Genomic DNA, 18242 nt, shown 5'->3' on the forward strand with positions numbered 1-18242 from the left:
ATCCCCCTCCCCATGCCACACTGCGTTTGTCCCCCCAATGTCCCGCAGCATTTCTCCCCTCGTGCCCCACTGCAGTTCTACCCCCTCTCCACGCACCCCCTGCCCGCCCCCGTGTGCTCCACGCTTTCCCAGAGGATCCGCCCACCCCGTGTCCCCTCAGACCTCGGTCACCCCCGAGCTCGGGGCACCCGCGGCCCCCTGCGCCAGGCCGGGCCGCCCCTCACCTGCCTCCTCCCCGCCCGCCGGCGGTGCGGCCTACTCCTCCCGCAAGGCCGCTTCCCGTCGCTATGGCAACCGCTTCCCGCGCCCCCCCCCCCGGGAGGGCGCCAGCCAATCAAATCCTGCCAGCGGGGGGCGGGAAGGCAGAACGGCCAGAGGTTCCGATCTACCTAGCAACCTGCTCGGCCCGTTCTGATTGGCTCGAGCGCTCCGGCAGGGAGAGGGGCGGGGCGCGGCAGGGCGTGACGGCGCGAGGGGGCGGGGCGGAGGCGCGGGGCGGGGCGGGTGCTGCGGCGGCGTCGGGCGCGAGGAGGCGCGGCCGCTGCCTCCGCCGCCGCCGCCGCCACCTGAGGGAAGAAGCGGGGCCACAGCGGCGGGACCCCGCGCTGAGGTAACGGCGGGGACCTGGGCCCCGGGCGGCGCGGAGGGGGGCGGGATGTGAAGATGGGCAGGGGGTTTCCCTCAGGGATGTCGTCCTTTCACCCCCACAGCGGCCGCCTCGCTCGCCAAGGGCAGAGACACCCGCTCCCGGAGACGGCGCTGTGGGGGGCAGCCATGAAGCGTCCTCTGGGCGGGGGGAGTGAACGGAGTGGAGGGTTAAGTCCCCCACTCCGACGCGGCGGGCGCCCGGAGGACAGGGGATGCTAGTCCTGTCCTCCGCCGAACGACATGGAGGTGCTGGATCCACCCCCTCTCCCTCGGCAGCGCCTCGGGGCCGGGAGATGCTGGTCCCGTGCATTCCCGGTCCCTACCAGTGCGCTGGGGAGCCAGCAGAAGGGGATGCTCGTCCCATGCGTTTCCCCTCCTCTTCCCTTCGCAGCGCGTTGGGGACCCGAGGGGAGGGGGGATGCGAGTCCCAGGTACTCTTCCCCCTTCCCCTCGCAGTGCCCTGGGTGCCCGGGGGAGAGGGGTGTTAGTCCATGTGCACCCTGTCCCCTCTTCCCCTTGCAGTGTTGGATCCAAAGGAAAGGGGACGCAGTGCCCCTCTTTCCCCCAGCAGTGCACTGGGGATCCGAGGAGGAGGGGATGCCATTCCTCCCTCCACATACACACACCTTTTCTTCTGCAGTGCGTTGGGGACCCAAGAGGTTGCTAGTCCCACGCTTCCCTCCCTTCTCTTTGCAGTGCGGTAGCAGTGACCCAGGAGGAAAGGGATGCTAGTCCCATGCACACCTCCCTTGCCCTTTTCCCTTTGCAGCGCAGCAGGGACCCAAGGGGATGCTAGCTCTACCCACACACTGTCCTTTTCCTTTTGCAGCGCAGTGGGGACCCAGGGGGAAGGGGTGCTCGTCTTATGTACATATATGTCCTTCCTTTTCCTTTGCAGTGCAGCAGGAATCCAATAGGATGCTAGTCCCCTGTGTGCACTTGTTCCTTTTGCCTTTAAAACACAGTGAGGATTCAAGGGAAAAGGGGATGCTAGTTCAGTCTGCACCCTACCTCCTCTTCCAATCTAAGGGATGATAGCTAGCTCCCTCTCTAGTTCCTTTAGTTTGCCATGCAATATGAACTCAAATGGAGAGAGATGCTAGACCTGTCCCTCCATATACCTGGAGAATCTAACCAGAAGGGGTTTCTGCCTTTCCGTCATCTCTGCTGGGAGCGGAGCGGGGACTGTCGTGGTGTCACTATGCGGAGGGAGAGGGGAAGCAGAGATACTTTGCATCTTTCTTCGTTCTGCCCTGTCGTACGGTGAGGAGGAGCATGGAAGAGTGGGAGAGTGTCGCATGTGCTCTCTTTCCTCCATGGTCTCCTAATTGAAATAGAGGATGTGGGGGATTATAGTGTGGTTCTCCCTTAATACATAACAGAAGTGGAACAGGGGAGTACAGCACCGGAGTTTCTTTCCCACTGACTAATTAAAATGGAGTTGGGAGAATAATGTATTCTCCTTTTGTGCCTTCATGTGGGTGGGAATGGGTTGCAGAAACACTGCCAGTGCTTGTATGCAATGAATGAGTTCCTTTCCTTTCTCCGTGATCAGAATTGGGTGGGGAATGACTAAGGTGACATTCTCCTCTTGTCTTCTCACTTGTACAGGAGGAGTCTAGTTTGTTTTATCACCTCATTTCTCTGGGACAGATAACCATGAATTAATCCACCTACATGCTTTCTTGCTAAAGTCTGATGACTTTTGTTCTCATTGCCCCCCTCTTATTGCCCCCTTAGTAACTTTGAAATTTCTTTGAAAAAAAAATTTCCCTTTTGGGAGTCAACCCTTTCATTTTGTGATTTGCACTCTTCATAATAGTCGTCTATGCGTGTCTTAATTTATCCTTTACAGCAGGAATTGGATGGGCTTCTTATGATTATAAATAATGTATAAATCGTAACCACATTAACAAACTAGTTGTTTCCTACCCCTTTTGCCCACAGGTTTTTTTGCAGTGCCTTGGGGTAGATGGGTAGGTATCCCCTCCTCCTCTTTTATCCCCAGTGTCATCGAAAGTGTTTTGTTTTGTTTTTATATATACATAAAAATAACCACAAAATTTCATATGTAGAGGCTTAACAAAGCGTATACAGAACTGGATCTGTGGTGAGAAACTATCTTGACACTAAAGATTGCTTATTACAGCATTCATCTGTCTACACCAATTAATAGGTCATCTATATGATCGTTTGCAAAACTTTCGTCTCCTTTCGCAATGATATGGTTGTCTTTTTTTCTTAATTTCACCTAGGGTGGGTTTTTTTTTCCATGAAAGGGCACTGCATGACTAGGCTATGTAATTTGACATTCTTTTCTGGCTCTAGTAAATATATTCTTAATTTCCTTTATGATACTATATAGTAATAAGATCTCAAGTATGAAATGGAAAAGTCCTGAAAGGACATGATGAATTTTTTCTGCTTTTTGCACAGTTAAAACTTTTCGTGGCTTATTGAGGCTAGGTTTTTGCATGTTTTTTTTCAGTTTGAGGTTGTGGGGAAGTCAAAAGATGGGTGGATTTGTTTGGAGTCTTTACTTTGAATGTCATTAATATGATGATTTGTGTGAAGTGTTCTTGGAGTTTTTCCCAAGATTCTAGATCCTGACCTGGATTTGCCCAATGTTTGTGCTTCCAACTTTAACACAATACCTGGTGTGAGTGCAGTTCATCTTACGTTGCTTCTGAACCGCTCTTATGAAGCATTATCCACTGATCACTGCTGGAATGGCACCTGACTTGCCGGGAGCATGCTAAAAAGTCAATTGCTAATCCACGTTACAAGTTGACTTCACTGAAGTTGTTGAATACAGTCTTTTGGAGTTGGTGGGCAAAGTGTTTGGGAAAAAAAATATGCTTGAAGCCAGTGTTTTGGAGATGGCAACAGACTGAAAAAGCTTCTTTTCCTGAGTTTGGGGAACTACTATTAAAATGTCAGAATCAAAGGGCTAGATTCAAAGGGGATTAGGCACCTTGTACAAAACTAAGTAGGAATTGATTTTGTCTGTCTATAACTTGTAATCTGGTCAGGATGTGAAAATATGCAGAAACCTTTAAGGTTAAGTAATGCTGCCTGGAAGACAGGATAGTTCAGGTCTTTGGGTTTTTTTGAGAGGCGCCAAATTCTTAAAAAATAAGTCTGAGAAATGGCTTCCTTAGACGAGAAGGACATACCTTTTCAAGGTCATATGAACATACTAAAATCAGGTATGGTTAGATGTAGCATGTCTTAAATATTGTGAAATATTTTAAATTCAGTGTGTTGACTGCTCTTCACAGCAACACTTGCTTGCTTCAGAATATAAGCAAGGCGCTGTGATTTGAGCTGTGTTGGTTGGTTCTACCACCTAACTTAAGGTGTAGATAGTTCTCTTTTTGGCTTTTTTTTGGTCATGTTTTATTTTTCCTAGGTTTGGAACAGTTTTATTATTTATATTCTTTATGTACTTCAGTGCTGCTTCGAACATGGATTCCCCGTCAATAGGTGTGAGGGAGTAAGCAGCCTGTGAAAGCAAGTTGTCAGTGAACTTATTTTAACATGGATATGTTTAGCATCTTGGTCTTTCTCCTATTTGCATGTTTGTTTTTACCAGCCTGTCTTGCACAACTGCAGCCAAAAACATTCCCTCACATGATCTTAAAGAGAAGCACGGAATTGTTTAGGTTGGAGGGAACCTCTCGAGATTATCTAGTCCAACCCGCAAAGTGTATGAGGGTTTAAAGAGGTATATGGTATTTAATTTTTCTGACCATAAGATGGGCTTATGTAAACAAAAGTGTGCATGCGTAGCTTTTTTGATCGGCTGATACCAGCCAAAGTCTGGGAATTAACTCTTTCGTATCTCTCACTAAGTTTGCATTAGGGAGAAAGGAAAAACTTTTTCCTTCTCTGAGGTGGAGAATTTGTTTCCCTTCCTGAATATCTAAGGAAAAACATTACTCTCTCAAGATTAGAAGTCTGCTCAAATTTGTGATTGCCTACTCTTGGGAATATTGATGGAGTATTTGGGGTTTTCTGGTTCAAACAGGATTTCTAAATTTCTGTTACCTTTTTTAACCATAATTTTTTTTTTTAAAGCAGTTGGTTAGAGACTAAATTTTGCAAATTTCATTGCCGTAAGACAAAATTGTTATAAGAAAAGGGCTTCTTTGTACTTTTAATGGCTCTGTCAACTTTTTCCATGCGTCAGCCTCCAATTTCAGAGTTTGTTTCTCCAGTTGATGAGCACGATATGCTGAGTCCCTGTTCTGCTTGTTCCACTCCAGCCGCTTAGCGCTGAGAAAATGCAGATCCAGCCCTGGGGAATGGCTGCTGTTTAAATTGGCTCTATAGGTAGAGTGGAACTGGCAGAACAACCATACGTAGCTACCTTTGCAATTTCCATCTTCGAGAGTGTGTGGAGAAAGGGGTGGTCAAAGAAGGCTGTCTTCTGCTTATCCTTAGCTGTTATGGCGGTTTCCGGAGAGCAAGATAGGAGAAGTGTGCAAGTAAAATGGGTTAGAGACAACAAAAGAGTTGTTTACAACTGGACTAAAATTACATATTTGAACACAGGTAGCCAAACCATGAATGTAGCCTGTTGGGCAGAACAGTAGTCTTCAGTACTGCAAGTTGGGACTTGCGTATTGGTGGTGGTGACTGTTTTGTTTTTGTTTTATAATTATTCAACAGAAGTTACAAGGCCATGCAACTAAAGAGATGCTATCGATGTGAATGTACCAGTGGAGATGCTGAGTCATAAATAGCTTGGTTTCAGTGTGGTCAACAATTGTAATACTCACATGGTTAAATTTAAAGTGTGGGGTTTTCTAAAAATATTTTCTTCATAGTAAATACATTCCTTGTTTTCACCATCCTTTTTGGGTAGAGTTTTACAGCATACCAGCTTTTTTTTCCATCAGAAATAGTCTGAAACCAGGATTAAAACTGGTCAGGGGACCCTCTAGTCTTGCACATGAGAACTTGAAGCAATTTGTCTGCCAGGCTATTTAGAGCTAAAATATTTTATTCAATTACAAGGCTTTTTACTGCATTCTGTTTGTTGTGTTTTTTATTCTAGGTTACCTAACAGAAGAAGAACGTAACTCAACTGCTGTTCTGTCACGATGGGGTCAATTGTGTGGGAATGTGGTTAAACATTTTAATACCTTAACCTAATACGTGTTATATAATACTTAGAAAAGAAAAGGCAAGATTTCTCACGTCTGTCTCAAACACATCATCTTCTGGACCGAGCTAAGAATGTTGTATACAAAGAGTATTCCAGTTTTGAAGAACCTTAAACAAGGACTGAAAATATCGCCGTTGAAGTGAAGTCTGAGGGTACCTGTGGAGTTGAAAGAGCTTTCTGACTGGCCTCAATAACTGGCCCCGTTCCCAGTGTGGAAGGATGGCTATTAGTTGGATGTTCTGTTACCTTTGGCTTTTGGATGTTTTGGTGGGGCACACAAGAGGGCACAGTTTATTTTCTTGTGAGCCCATCATCTTGCGGATGTGCCAGGATCTGCCTTACAATACCACCTTTATGCCTAATCTTCTGAATCATTATGACCAGCAAACAGCAGCATTAGCAATGGAGGTAAGACTATTTTTTTCAGCAATATATATGTTTTTGGCCTTTAGTTGACAAATAATTGGTAGCAGAATCCAGGAAGATATTTACATTAGAAATAAAAATGAAAAAATCAAGATAATTGATAATTTAAATATAAAAACAAATACCATAAGATGTATTGTAATATATACTAAAATATTCTATGACTACAAAATTTGTCTATTTTAGTATAACTGAGTGTGAAATACTCTGGATGTGTTTCTATGTTAGTCTGTTACTTGAAATATTTAGGCAGATCAAGAATGCATATTTTGAATGGTCTGTCACTTAACTAAATGCCAGAAAAATAGCATACTGAACAATGAATAGAAGATTTTTAGTTCTGAAGACTACGTTCTTTGGTGGCTTTGTAATATTTGGCCTAAAATTTGGTGTGAAAAAAATGAGAATAATAAGACATACTGTGAAAATAATGGAAATTGCTCATTTATTAGTACTGCTTTTCTCAGCTGCAAGAAAGTCTGTTGTCTCACAGACAATTTAGTTAACCTGTTTCTGTTCTATATCCAGGCAAACAAGCTTTTAGACTTGCACTTTCTTTGTTATAATGGTACCTTATTACTGTTACCATTATCCCCCCAAACCTTCTTTGGACTTACACATAATAATTTTCTCCTTTTAAAAAAAACTCAACACATGTCCACTGATACTTGTCTAAGCTTTCTTTGGAGAACTTTCCTGATGGGGCTTCAGCCACACACTTAGTCTCTTTTTATCTGCAGTCTAGTTTATACAAGACTCTTAAGTTCACTTCAGTCTGTTCTCTATCTTGCCACCCTGCCTAAGGAGTTCCCTTACTTGGTATTCTGTGATATGACTAAAATTTACGGAAATTCAGAAAATTAGGCAAGTCTCGCTGTCAGCCTACTCAAATTTTCATGAGAGATTTGTGCAGATTAGGTTTATTTGTATTTTTGAAGTACTTGGGAATCCTCGCTGGTAGATGTGCTGTGCTGTATACTGAGAACAGAAAGAGTAATCATATGTTTTCATCTTTGAATGCTCTTCCTGACAACATAGAAACTTAATTTAATTGTTCTGGTTAAATAATATAAAGCCAAGGCTTTATATAGTCTTTCTATGGAAGAGTTGTGAACCAGACTTGACAGGCGTTTTACTGTAAGAAGACAATAGAGATTCTTACCCTTAAATTTGCTTTGTTTGAAAGAACTATGGACTTGCATTTCAACGGCTCATTTGGATGTGGCTAGGGATTCCAATTATACTAAATACATAGCAACAGGAATGAATTTTATTTTAGAATTAGTTCTGGTAAGTTCTGAGGACCCTTGAAGATCTAACTGTAAGGAGGAAAAACTAAGCCAAAGCAAGTAAGCAAGCTTAACAGGATAACAGTGTGAACAACTAGGCGTGTACAAACTGTTTATTTCATCTTTGAAAGGTGGAACTGAGGATATTAAAGGAATCGATGAAACCAACTGGACTGAAGAGTTCTGGGACTTGGCTTGCAGAGGTGTGGAGATAGTGGGTTTTGGTTTTGTTGGGTGGTTGGAGAAGTAGATGGTCACCTCTTGGAGTGGAAGTAGATTATCAGTGGAAGTCTTTTGGGATCTGTGCAGTTCAGTATTTTCTTAAATGATCTAGAAGAGAAGCTAGCAGTAAGATGAGAAAGCCTATTGATACCGTTGTGAGTAACTTAAAGAGTAACTTAAAGCTAAGGTCAAATCAGAATGAAGAATTGTAGAGATCTTGAGATTATGTTTGAGATACATTCAGCAATAAAACTGTTGAGGAAATTCAAAGTGATAAAGATGTATGTGTTGGGGGGAATAATATTCTTCACATCAGTGGTGGTGGTCAGCATATTTCATGGGACTTAGGATGGTTTGTTCTATCGAAATATGAGTTGAAAGCTTGACTGAGCAGTAAGAAAGCCAAAAGGCAAATTGGACGTGGAATAATTAGGAAAGGAATAAAGAGCCGACATTACAGTGGTGTTATATAATCCTGTGGCTCACAAATAGCTGGAGTGTTGTGTGAAGTTCTGAGCTATCTCAAAAAATGTGTTTGAACTGAAAGAGGTCCAGAGAAGAACAGGAAGAATGACCACAGGCTTATGGAACATATCCCATATGAGGAGTGTTAGACTACAGCAGGGTGCTTTAGCCTACTTTTAAAATAGGAAAAAAAAAACCCCAACAACAACAACTACTATCGTAAATGGCATGCAAAGGGTTATAGGGATTATAGGGACAGTCGTACACTGTCTCTTCCAGCGCAGGAACTAGGCTCCATCAAATGAAGTTGCTAGAAGCCAAGTCAGAATGAAGAGGAAGAGGTGGTTCTTCAAATAGCTGTCAGTAGAGCTGTGAAACTCTTAGTACCGTGGATGCAAAAAGTTTGAGGAGACTGGACCAGAACTTGGAAAATAATGCCAATGAGGGTGACTAGGTAGAAAAAAAAAAAAACCACTTCAGGCTCTTCCCCTCGGCAGAAAATGGTCACAGGCTGGGAAAGCATTTAGGGAATGTGAGAAATATCCTGCTAATGGTCCATTTTGCCAAGCGTTCTGTATCTGCTAATGACAAGAGGAGGTGCTATTTAGGGAAGGGATTGCAAGCCTCTTGTCTGTGGACTGTTTCTCTGGTGCTTCCCCAGTATCCACAGCCCTTGAATTACGGATGTTAGAGGGTACCTCCCTGCCTGTTCCCTTTAGTATCATTTAATGGATCTATTATCAATGAATTTCTCTAAATTATTTTATGAATAAAATACTCTCAGTCAGCTCACTAGCCACCATGTGAAGAAGTACTTATACTCTAACCTGTTTTAAACCAGTTTCTTGCTCGTTTCATCTAATACCCTTTTGTCCCAGTATTGTGCAATATTGTGCTGCAGTTAAATCTTCTGTTACACTTGTGAGTTTGGAAACCTCGGTTTTATCCCCAAGGCTTTTCCTCTCCAAATTGAAGTGTTCCAGCTGTTTGGGCTTTATTCTTGCAATTCAGCTGCTTCATTCCTGTAATAATTTTAGTTACCTTTCTCTGTCCCTTTTTGTAGCCTTGTCCTTGCTGAGGTGTGGAGATGAGAATGGCACAGCACTCCAGATGCAGGCGCGTTAGGGATTTATTTATAAATAAAATCACACTTCTTGCTGCTAATAGCTTCCTAGTAATGGCCAACATTATGTTCATTTTTCTGGCTTTTGTTACATGTTAAACCAATGATTTCGGAGAACTGTTAAAAATATCACTTTCACTAACAGCCTGTTCATGGCCACTGTTGGAAGCAGAGCAGTAATTATATGGACCCTCAGCATGAGCCAGAATAGCTGGTGTAATTGTTCTTATCTTCATAAAATAGCTTTCTGCTACAGAGAGAGAAACAGTTGAGAAGCGAATGTTACTTCTCTGCACTCTGTGGTATAAAGCTCAACTTAATAGCATGAATTAGCTTGCATGAAACACTGTGTTGCTACAATTCATACACTAGCTTGATGCCAAAGCCATTCTTAAACATAGCATGGGTGTGTTGGTGTTGTGGGTGTATATATTCTGCCAACATATTTAACATATAGGCCAGTGGTTTCAGTCTGGACATGGACTGTGGGCTACTTGTGAATGCTTCATGAAAAATGGTGAAGGCTGTACAAGGAAACAAGGCTATTATCAAGCTTAAATTCACTATGCAGGGGCCTGCGCCTCCATTGCAGAGTTTTTTAGGGGTTTGAACAGGAAAAAAAGAATGAAAAGCCACAGGTTTTCCTAAGTATATTTCCACTCCTTATATTAGCCTAGATTGCCACTTAAATCTGTACTTAGCAAGAAGGAAGTTTTTATTATTTGGCTTTTTAGACATTATTTAATGTTGCAGTCAAACGGATAGAGCACTCAAATTTTGAACTGGATGAAGTCTATTAAAACTTGCATTGTGACTTGTTTCTGGTAAACATCTCTCATCGCCCAGCCCCCCCTAATTGCTGTGAGCATAAAATAATACAGCTGCAGAATCAGTGTGATTCATCTTGTGTAGTGGGGGGGAAGGCCTTGTAATTCTCACAGTTTTTCAGTACCACTTTTTCACAAGAGTTCCTAATAAAACCCGTAAGAAAAATTCAGCTTGCTTGTACTGAAAGAGTACAATACAAGAAAGAGTGAATGTGAAGCAAAAAAGAGAACTACTACAGCTGTTGTCTTACCATCAATAAATTTAGTGTACTTCTCTTCCCGTGCCATTGATTGCTTCATTGAAGGAACTGTTTAAAAACTTATTTACTGTTATTTCTTGAAAACTCAAAAAATCAGCAAGTTGCCTTTTTGAGACTTTATGCTGATATGATTCCTTCATAATTATAATAAAGGCTAATAAGTCATGTCATCAGTGTTGTCTTGTTATGTTGCAGCAATATTGGTATTAATCATCTTGATTAAACAAAGAAAAACAGAATATTACATCAGGAGTCCCTCTTAGCATATACTGATCCATGCTGTAATCCATTCCTATGCCTTTATTTACTCCTGGGAAAGATAATGCCTTAAGCTTTCTGCTGTGCTACATCAGCAAGGCCTGCTTTAATCTGGGAAGATTGAAGGGAGGGCTTTCTGCATTCAAGGGCCTGGAGCATTATTTTATCCCCAAGTATCTCTAAAGGCGCTTACTCCTTTTGATAGAGGACAAACACCAGTTGCGCTAGTCCAACCTCTGTTAACATCCACTTGGCTATAGTGGAGACTAAAATGAGAGTCATTTTACATCTGCTTCTTTCTAAAAGGAGTAATGGCGGTTAATATAGACTAACGCACTAGTCATGACAGAGCACGGAGATATGAGATGATAGGTGTAACGGGCACGTATTTTTGGGAGCCCCCGGTCCAGGCCCTGTGGCCAGGCTGAGCTGTCCAGGCAGGAGCCGAGCTGGGAGCTGTCCTGCCCTGCAGTTCTGCACAGCGGCAGCCGCTGCGCACGTCGGGGGCCTCACGTTTCCTGACTCTGTGGGGTCATTCCTTTTATCTGCTTTGTGCTGTCATGTAAAAGATACTGTAAGGTATTTTTTAAATTTTCCATAATCTGCTAACAGGTTGTTTTATTACAATAACCATCTAGCGTAGTCTGTCTCAGCTATGCTGGTAAAACTTTCCTGGAAATATGTTCGTGATGATAGTGTGACATTGAGATGATGTTGCACCGCACTGCTGCCACGCTTCTGCTGTGTGACATAGATAGTGTGCTGAATGAGGCAGTGACAACGGAGAAGTTAAATTACCCCTATCCCCCTGAGGGATCTGACCTTGTTTACCCATCTCTTGGATTATTATTGCTACAAAGAATTATCTTCTGTCCCTTTTTCACTTAATATTCCTTTGGCCTTGAAGCATTTGCTTATGCATAAGACTAGCAAGCGGTGTTTTTTATCTGCCTTAATGCAATTATTGTAGACAAATATTTTTATCAGAGAACATGTAGCTCGGTAGCCTGTTGGAGCCTGGGAGCATGCTATTAAAGCTTTTGTCACTGATGAAGAGAAGTGGTTTAATATGATGATTGCTAGCCTTGTTGCAGTTAAATATACTACCAGCACTTCCTTCTCCTTACCCTGATTTTTATGGGACCTCACAAATGATACTAGGGGTCAAAGAGGTTTTAAAGGACAGGAACCAGACACAGTTGAGGGCTAAATGGGTCCCTCTGGGTGAACGCAGAAGCGTTGTCTTTTGGGATTATACCAGAGGTCAAACGCTCCAGAAATGAGATGATGCAGTCACCATATGGGCAGAGGAGATAACATGCTATTCCTTTGCCCTCTTTCACAACTTCCATTCCCATTTTGCATATCAAAAAAGAGCAGCGGAAGGGACTTATGGATGCGCCATAGCTAGGTTGGCTGGTGTGTAGGTGGGAGATGCAAAGGGGGAAATAGAGAAATAAATTTTATCCCGCAGTTGATTTGTTTTTTGCAGTGTGAGGGAGGTAGCTGGAAGGGGAGAGGAGTAATGTTGACTCATATGCTCCCACTCCGTCAGCGTGGCAGCGTTCACCAGCTGGGAATCATTGGATTAATATAAATAAACCATCCTGTCATGGAGTTTTGAATATTTAGAAGTAGAGCTAGTGAATAGTTAATGGGCTTTGTCACAGAATATGCAACTACAGATGTGAAGACACCTGATTTTTCATACCCTACTTCAAATTTAGTGGTTTCTTGCTTGTACTGATTCTTGCAGAGGATAATGCCATTGACCTGCTGCAGAGCAGAGTGCGTGCTGCAAGATTTGCGTACCCTTGCTAACTATATTTCTGAGTGTATAGCACAGTTTCTTTTTTGTGGCAATATTTTTTTTTCTTTCTCCCGTCCCAGCGGGAGATCCAGTGATCTTTGGAGTCTAGTTCATTTTTTTGTCTTTTTTAAGTGGAAAAGAACCAGAGTATGCTTAAAAATGGCAGCAACAGAAGACATAGCTATGTTTATTCCCATCCTGGTCTTAGCATGTGGGATAGGAGTTAGGTATTTTTCCAGTATAGGTAGGTCAAGTATTAAGTGGCTCATTTTAATGGTGTTTCTCAAATAGCTTTTCTATCAGGCATATATTACTACTGATTTCAGATAATCAGGGTTTGGACTCAACATGGAATATTGTCTCTTAATTCTTGATTTGCATAAGGGCCAGGGAGAAGTGTGCAAAATTCACTGATCTTGGCTTATATGATTGTGATTCCTACCTTCCCTGGAGCTGGGAGGAAGTACTGCCCCATTCCTCCTCCTATTTCTGAGTGATTTTTTTAGATACAAGTGGGAAGCATCTTTCTTTCTTTCCCACTGATCAGCAAGGATGGGGAGAATGTAGGGCGGAAGATCCTTAACTTCTCCCCCCCTTAATTCCTTTATTCCTTTCCGTTCACCATCTTCTTTTGCCTTGCCCGTGCACTATACCCTCCTAAATCTCAGCACTTTTCCTTGGCTTTCTGTATTCTTCAGTTCTGCATCCAAAACTCATAAAAGTAGAAGAATATAAAGCTAATGGAAAAGTAGGTTTTAATCAGCTGGTGTTTTGTAAGCACCCTAATCTTACACACTAAAGAGAAAATTAATCCTTACTGCAAATTAGTGTCTAAGATTATGATGCCTACAGAACAATGGAGCTGTACATGATCATAAGAATGCAAGCTGTGCACCAGCTGATTAAAGCCTACTCTTTCATTAACTTTATATTCTCTTATTCTGACTCTGAATTTTTACCTTAGAAATAGCCACGTAAAGATATAGATTCTTTTATTGTTAAACCAGAATGTCTCAAAGCTTGAATTACAAAGGTGATTCTGCAGAGTACAGGTAGAGCAAAGGAGTTCCTAATAATGCACTGCTGAGAAATTCTTGCTTTAGGAATACCTGAGGCTTGTCTGTTTGAAATGCATCAGCTTGTGGTTTCAATCTTGACCTGCAAAGGCCATGAGCCTTGTGCAAAGGTGAAATCCTGAGTGGGTAAGAACAATTTGGGAAGAACTAGAGCTGCTACATCCCCAAGTAGATCCATAAAAAAATTAACATGATCTGACAATTTTGTAAAATGAGGCTTCTGAGGAAGCTGTTTCTTGAACATAGCCTTAGATGGTCTCACGTTAGGACCATCAATCTGATCCTTTTCACATTAAGGTCCAGTGAACTTTGAGATAATCTGCATGAATATTGAATATTCAATGAATACTGAAGCATTTAGACTCTTTGGATGGGAAGAGCAACCACGTGAGATAATTATTTGCATTCAGATAAAGCATAGAGCTATGAGTATCTGCCTACTTTGAAGTTGGTAGAGGCTTAAGTAAGGAAGAAAGGGAAAGAGTCTTGTCTTTGGCTCTTTTGAAGCAGTTAACCCAAACAGAATAGATGCACAAAAGATGGACTTTTCGGCTGCTGTTGCATGCAGTGTTTTGTGTTTGGGAGAGCGTTGTAATTCTGACAATCAGACTGTCAAATACGGACTTGCTGAGGAAGGTATTTGTCAGTGTGGAGGTACCCACACCCACACCAGCAAACCGAATGGATTTGTGGACCTAGGTTACACCCGAGCACGTGGTCCATCCTAGTACAACAAGCACAGGGAATATAAACTATAACTGGCTTTTTAAGGAGGAATGGATGCTTGTCTAATGTGACCAGTCACAATGGTGAGTCTCTGTTTTTTTTCCTCCAGGGGCCATATCATTGCACTTCAGGAAACCAGGTAAAGGTATTATAGTGCTATGCTGTACAGAGCAGCATGAAAGAATAGAGTACTAAAGAGATGCTTCTTTCTAAAATGAGTACAAAGAACACAAGGGTTAAAACTTCTGCGTGTAGATCATCAGTACTCAAATAGTAGAGCTAGATAGCAGGTGTTAGAAACCCTTACTTTCTTTTGCCTGGCTAACAGACGTTCTCCAGAGACTAATTTCAGAAATACTGTTTTCTAGTCTTTCATGTTTGTTAACGAGAACAAGATGCCACATGAATATTTTCAAAATGCAGGCTAGTAGTAAGAGAGAAAATGAAGAGAAGTAGGGTTTGGGGGTTTTTCTGTTAAATCGATAAACTACTGCTTGCGCATTGAAGATGAACTCTGTCACCATGTTCATATTTTCTTGAATAAAAGATTAATTCTGAACGATGATTCAAGTGGAAATATGGAAACAAAGTTTAGCCTTAGCAGTTTAGTGCAAGCATATGAAAAAAACATTAGTTTTATGTAATGATTCAGTTTAAAGTGAATGATCTACATCTTAATCAACATTATTCACAGTGGGTTTGTTTTCAGGGTCATGAAGGCAGATGGCTCTGCACTGTGGCTAATTCTGTAGCATCTGGTGGAGGCTTAAAGAGGAATTATTAGGAAAGGTGGAACACATGAATTTATTCTGAATAGTTAAATGACAATGTACTGTCTAGTCAGTTCTAGCTTTATATCTGCAAGCGTAAACTCAGAAGCAAAAGAATGTTGTGCTGGAGCATTGAGGGAATATTGGTCTTACCGTTTACCGTTCTTCTTACCTACCACAAGCATAGAGACATTCGTTCCTATCTTTGTATGTTTTTTCTCTACCTTAATCAAGATCAGCCAGCTGATTCTCTTAGATGTAGCTGTGCTGTGCTGTGGGACAAAAACCATGTTTATGTTGTATATTGTATGCTGTAGTAGTCCAGGTTAGTATTTGTTACAGTGACTAGACTTTAGTCTTATATCTAGTAGCATGTGTAATTGGGAGGATATAGTTCTGCTATATTAGTACTGAAATAGCTACCCTGTATTCTGCGTGTACTCACATTAGATTCTGTCCCTCGTAAGGCAGAGATCTAGTGTGTCCACGATAGAATCAAGTCACCACTTCTCTTTAGTCCAAGTTGCTAGCAAGACCTTTCTCTTCCCCCTTTACGCTCTTCTGATACTAAGATTATTTAGATATCTCAGTTATAACTTGTAAGCTGACATAATAGGTTGGAAGCTCTTTAGTTTTGTGTCCTTTCGACTTGCCATTCTTTCAGAACATGTTTTTTGTGCAAAAAGTTGGCAGTGATGTAAATAATGGTGGACTACTTCAAAGTTGTGTGGCTTGGCTAGGACGTACTTTTTATTTTGTTGGTCACTTGGAAGTGGTGGGTTTTTCCTTGCTTTCTCTAGTGTGTGATGATGGTTCAATTATAGGATAGTCGGATTCAAAAAGAAAGCCACAACAGACTGGCAAGACAAGAGAATAGGTATGAAATGATAACTTAAGCACCAAGGAGCAGTTGTCATGAATTTTACCATTTGTCTTGCTGGTATGGCTGCAGTTTTCTTCTTTGTTTTGGGAGACATTTGTGGTGACTTTAGAGAAAGTTAGGATGGCTTTTATGGATTTGAATCATTTTTGTATCAATGGGATGTTCCCGTGTGGCTGTGAGGCTATTGTGTTCTGTGGTATGAGAAGAAGAAGAATTCACCAAAGCATGTTTTTAACATTCAAAGGACGAATCTTCTTAAATTCACCTCTGCCTCTTTTGCGCACTGCTGCCTTACTCCCCATTTTGTATCCCGGTCATTAAGACATGCAAATGCATGAGGGTTTTGTGACTTTCTGAAGGAAGCCGAGCCAGTGTTTGTCCTATATCTAGTACCAAACGGGTACTGAAGGTAAGCAGCCTGTGGGCTGCGAATTATCCCTGATGGTTGAGGAACCCAGTGTTCTTGAACTGAGTTCATTATTCAATCTTGCAACACCTTGGACTTGCAACACAATAACATTTTAATAAAAAACGCTTTTAAAGAATATATTTGGTGTGAGAGGCAGGCTAGTAGAAACAAAATTGGGGAGGAGGTGGATAAATGTAAGAACCTAGGAACAGTGATGCAAAGTCAGACCAGAGATCTGTTTAGCCTGGTACTCTTGTCACCCGATGGTGGCCCACAGTGGGTGCTGTACGGAGCAGGTCAGGTATGTAACATACATCTACCCAGGCTGTTCTTCCATGTTCAGTAATTTGTGGCTTGGAAATTACGTCTTGCATTAGTAACCTTTGATGTATTCTCCTACAAATTTACCAGTTTTCTTCCTGAACTCATAGATTCTTTTAGCCTCCACACAAATCAGTGGCGTAAGTTACCTAAGTTAAAGGTGTTGTGTGAAGAATTTGCTGCTTTTTTTTCCTCTTCAAACAAACCACCTGCTGTTTTTGTGTTCCCTACTTTTTCTGCTGAAGAGACAGTGAACAATTGGACCATATTTTTCCTTTATGTATCATTTGTGATTTTATAGAGCTGTTTCATGCCTCATCTTCCTGCTGTCTCTCTTACAGGGTACAGGAATAAAAGTATGCCATATCTATGTTTTTATGTAGTATATGAATGCGATGCCATGTTAATACACTGTATGTAAATCTGCTCTGTCAGATTGCTCTTGCAGTAACAGTAGCGACTAGTCTATCTTCCATATTTTGCAGAACTGTTAGTGTAAACTGTCTCTGCATGTTTGAAGCCATAGCTCAACAGCAATCTTCCTGAAGCTGTGTTGTTTCCAGGTGTCTGTGAGGCATTTAGAAAACATCTTCAGAGCCCATCAAAGTCAAAGGGGAGTTTTCAGCATCTTTTCAGGAGAACATTAAGTACTTGTGTCGAATCTGAGACTCGGATCTGCCCAGTTTCTCTGTGGTCTCATACAAATTAATTTGATGCTATTATACGGACTTAAAACTAGCACAAAGCTGGATACTCGGTCCTTAAGTTATTACTTGAATTATTTTCACTTGCAAGACTTTTTTTCACTGTAGGTTCTAGCGTTGCGATTTTAACAACGCCTTTCCCATTTTGTTTCCCATCTTGTGAATTTGGCCATGATACTCCTCCTCCCTGCCCCTGTCCCGCAGAGTTAGTTCCTATGGTTACCCCCCCCTTTGTGGGGTGACAAAGGTTGGCATCTTGATTCTCCCGAGCCAAATTCTGCCCTTTGACTCTCTCCCCTTTTCACACCCCTTGCTAAGCTTGGCCTCTTGCTCTGCTCGGAGGTTTGTCAGCGAGGGGGTTCCCATGGAAACGAGGAAGGAAATTTGAAAAGAGACGAGGAGAGAACAGAAGCACAAAGGGCTGGTTAATTTGAATTTGAACAAGGAAGGAAAGCTCCTTGTAGTTCATCTTTGTGTGTTGTAGAAACCTGAAATTTATCTTTTAAAAGTTGCTTTCAATTTGTAAACTTGTTTATATTCCCTGTTTCTTGATTTATAGAACAAAAGTTGTCATGTTTGTGGCACTGAGCAAGGAGAAACATCTTTCTTTTTAAAGTCAATGAGAGAATTCTGGTCAGCCATTCATGTAGCTTTTTTCCCCTCACAGGTCCAAAAGCATCATTCATGTTTTTAATATTTTTCTCTGAAAAGTTACATGTATTATTTTTTCCCTTCGTAATGATTCAATCATACTATCAATTATCTAGCATCTGTGCATCCTTTTTTGTGGAGGAGTGGATGAATATATGCCGTTCAGAATCAGCAGACCCATTAGTTGAATCTCTGCTCATG

The 18242-nt window shown here is 41.9% G+C and overlaps 2 protein-coding genes across 2 annotated transcripts in view; one reads left to right on the forward strand and one right to left on the reverse strand.

Annotated features, from left to right (window-relative positions):
- Positions 1-266, reverse strand: part of FBXO16 (F-box protein 16) — a 41360-nt gene extending 41094 nt beyond the window's left edge. Inside the window, exon 1 of the mRNA XM_076332537.1 lies at positions 225-266. The gene's annotated coding sequence lies outside the window, so the exon portion shown is untranslated. The remainder of the gene's footprint in view (positions 1-224) is intronic.
- A 276-nt stretch (positions 267-542) lies between these two features.
- Positions 543-18242, forward strand: part of FZD3 (frizzled class receptor 3) — a 60697-nt gene continuing 42997 nt past the window's right edge. The window contains exons 1-2 of the mRNA XM_076332538.1: positions 543-610; positions 5711-6229. Coding sequence (XP_076188653.1) covers positions 6041-6229 — 189 coding nt within the window. The 5' untranslated portion in view covers positions 543-610; positions 5711-6040. The remainder of the gene's footprint in view (positions 611-5710; positions 6230-18242) is intronic.

The sequence above is a fragment of the Aptenodytes patagonicus genome, chromosome 3 (genome assembly GCF_965638725.1).
Source record: "Aptenodytes patagonicus chromosome 3, bAptPat1.pri.cur, whole genome shotgun sequence".
NCBI classification, from domain to species: Eukaryota; Metazoa; Chordata; class Aves; order Sphenisciformes; family Spheniscidae; genus Aptenodytes; species Aptenodytes patagonicus.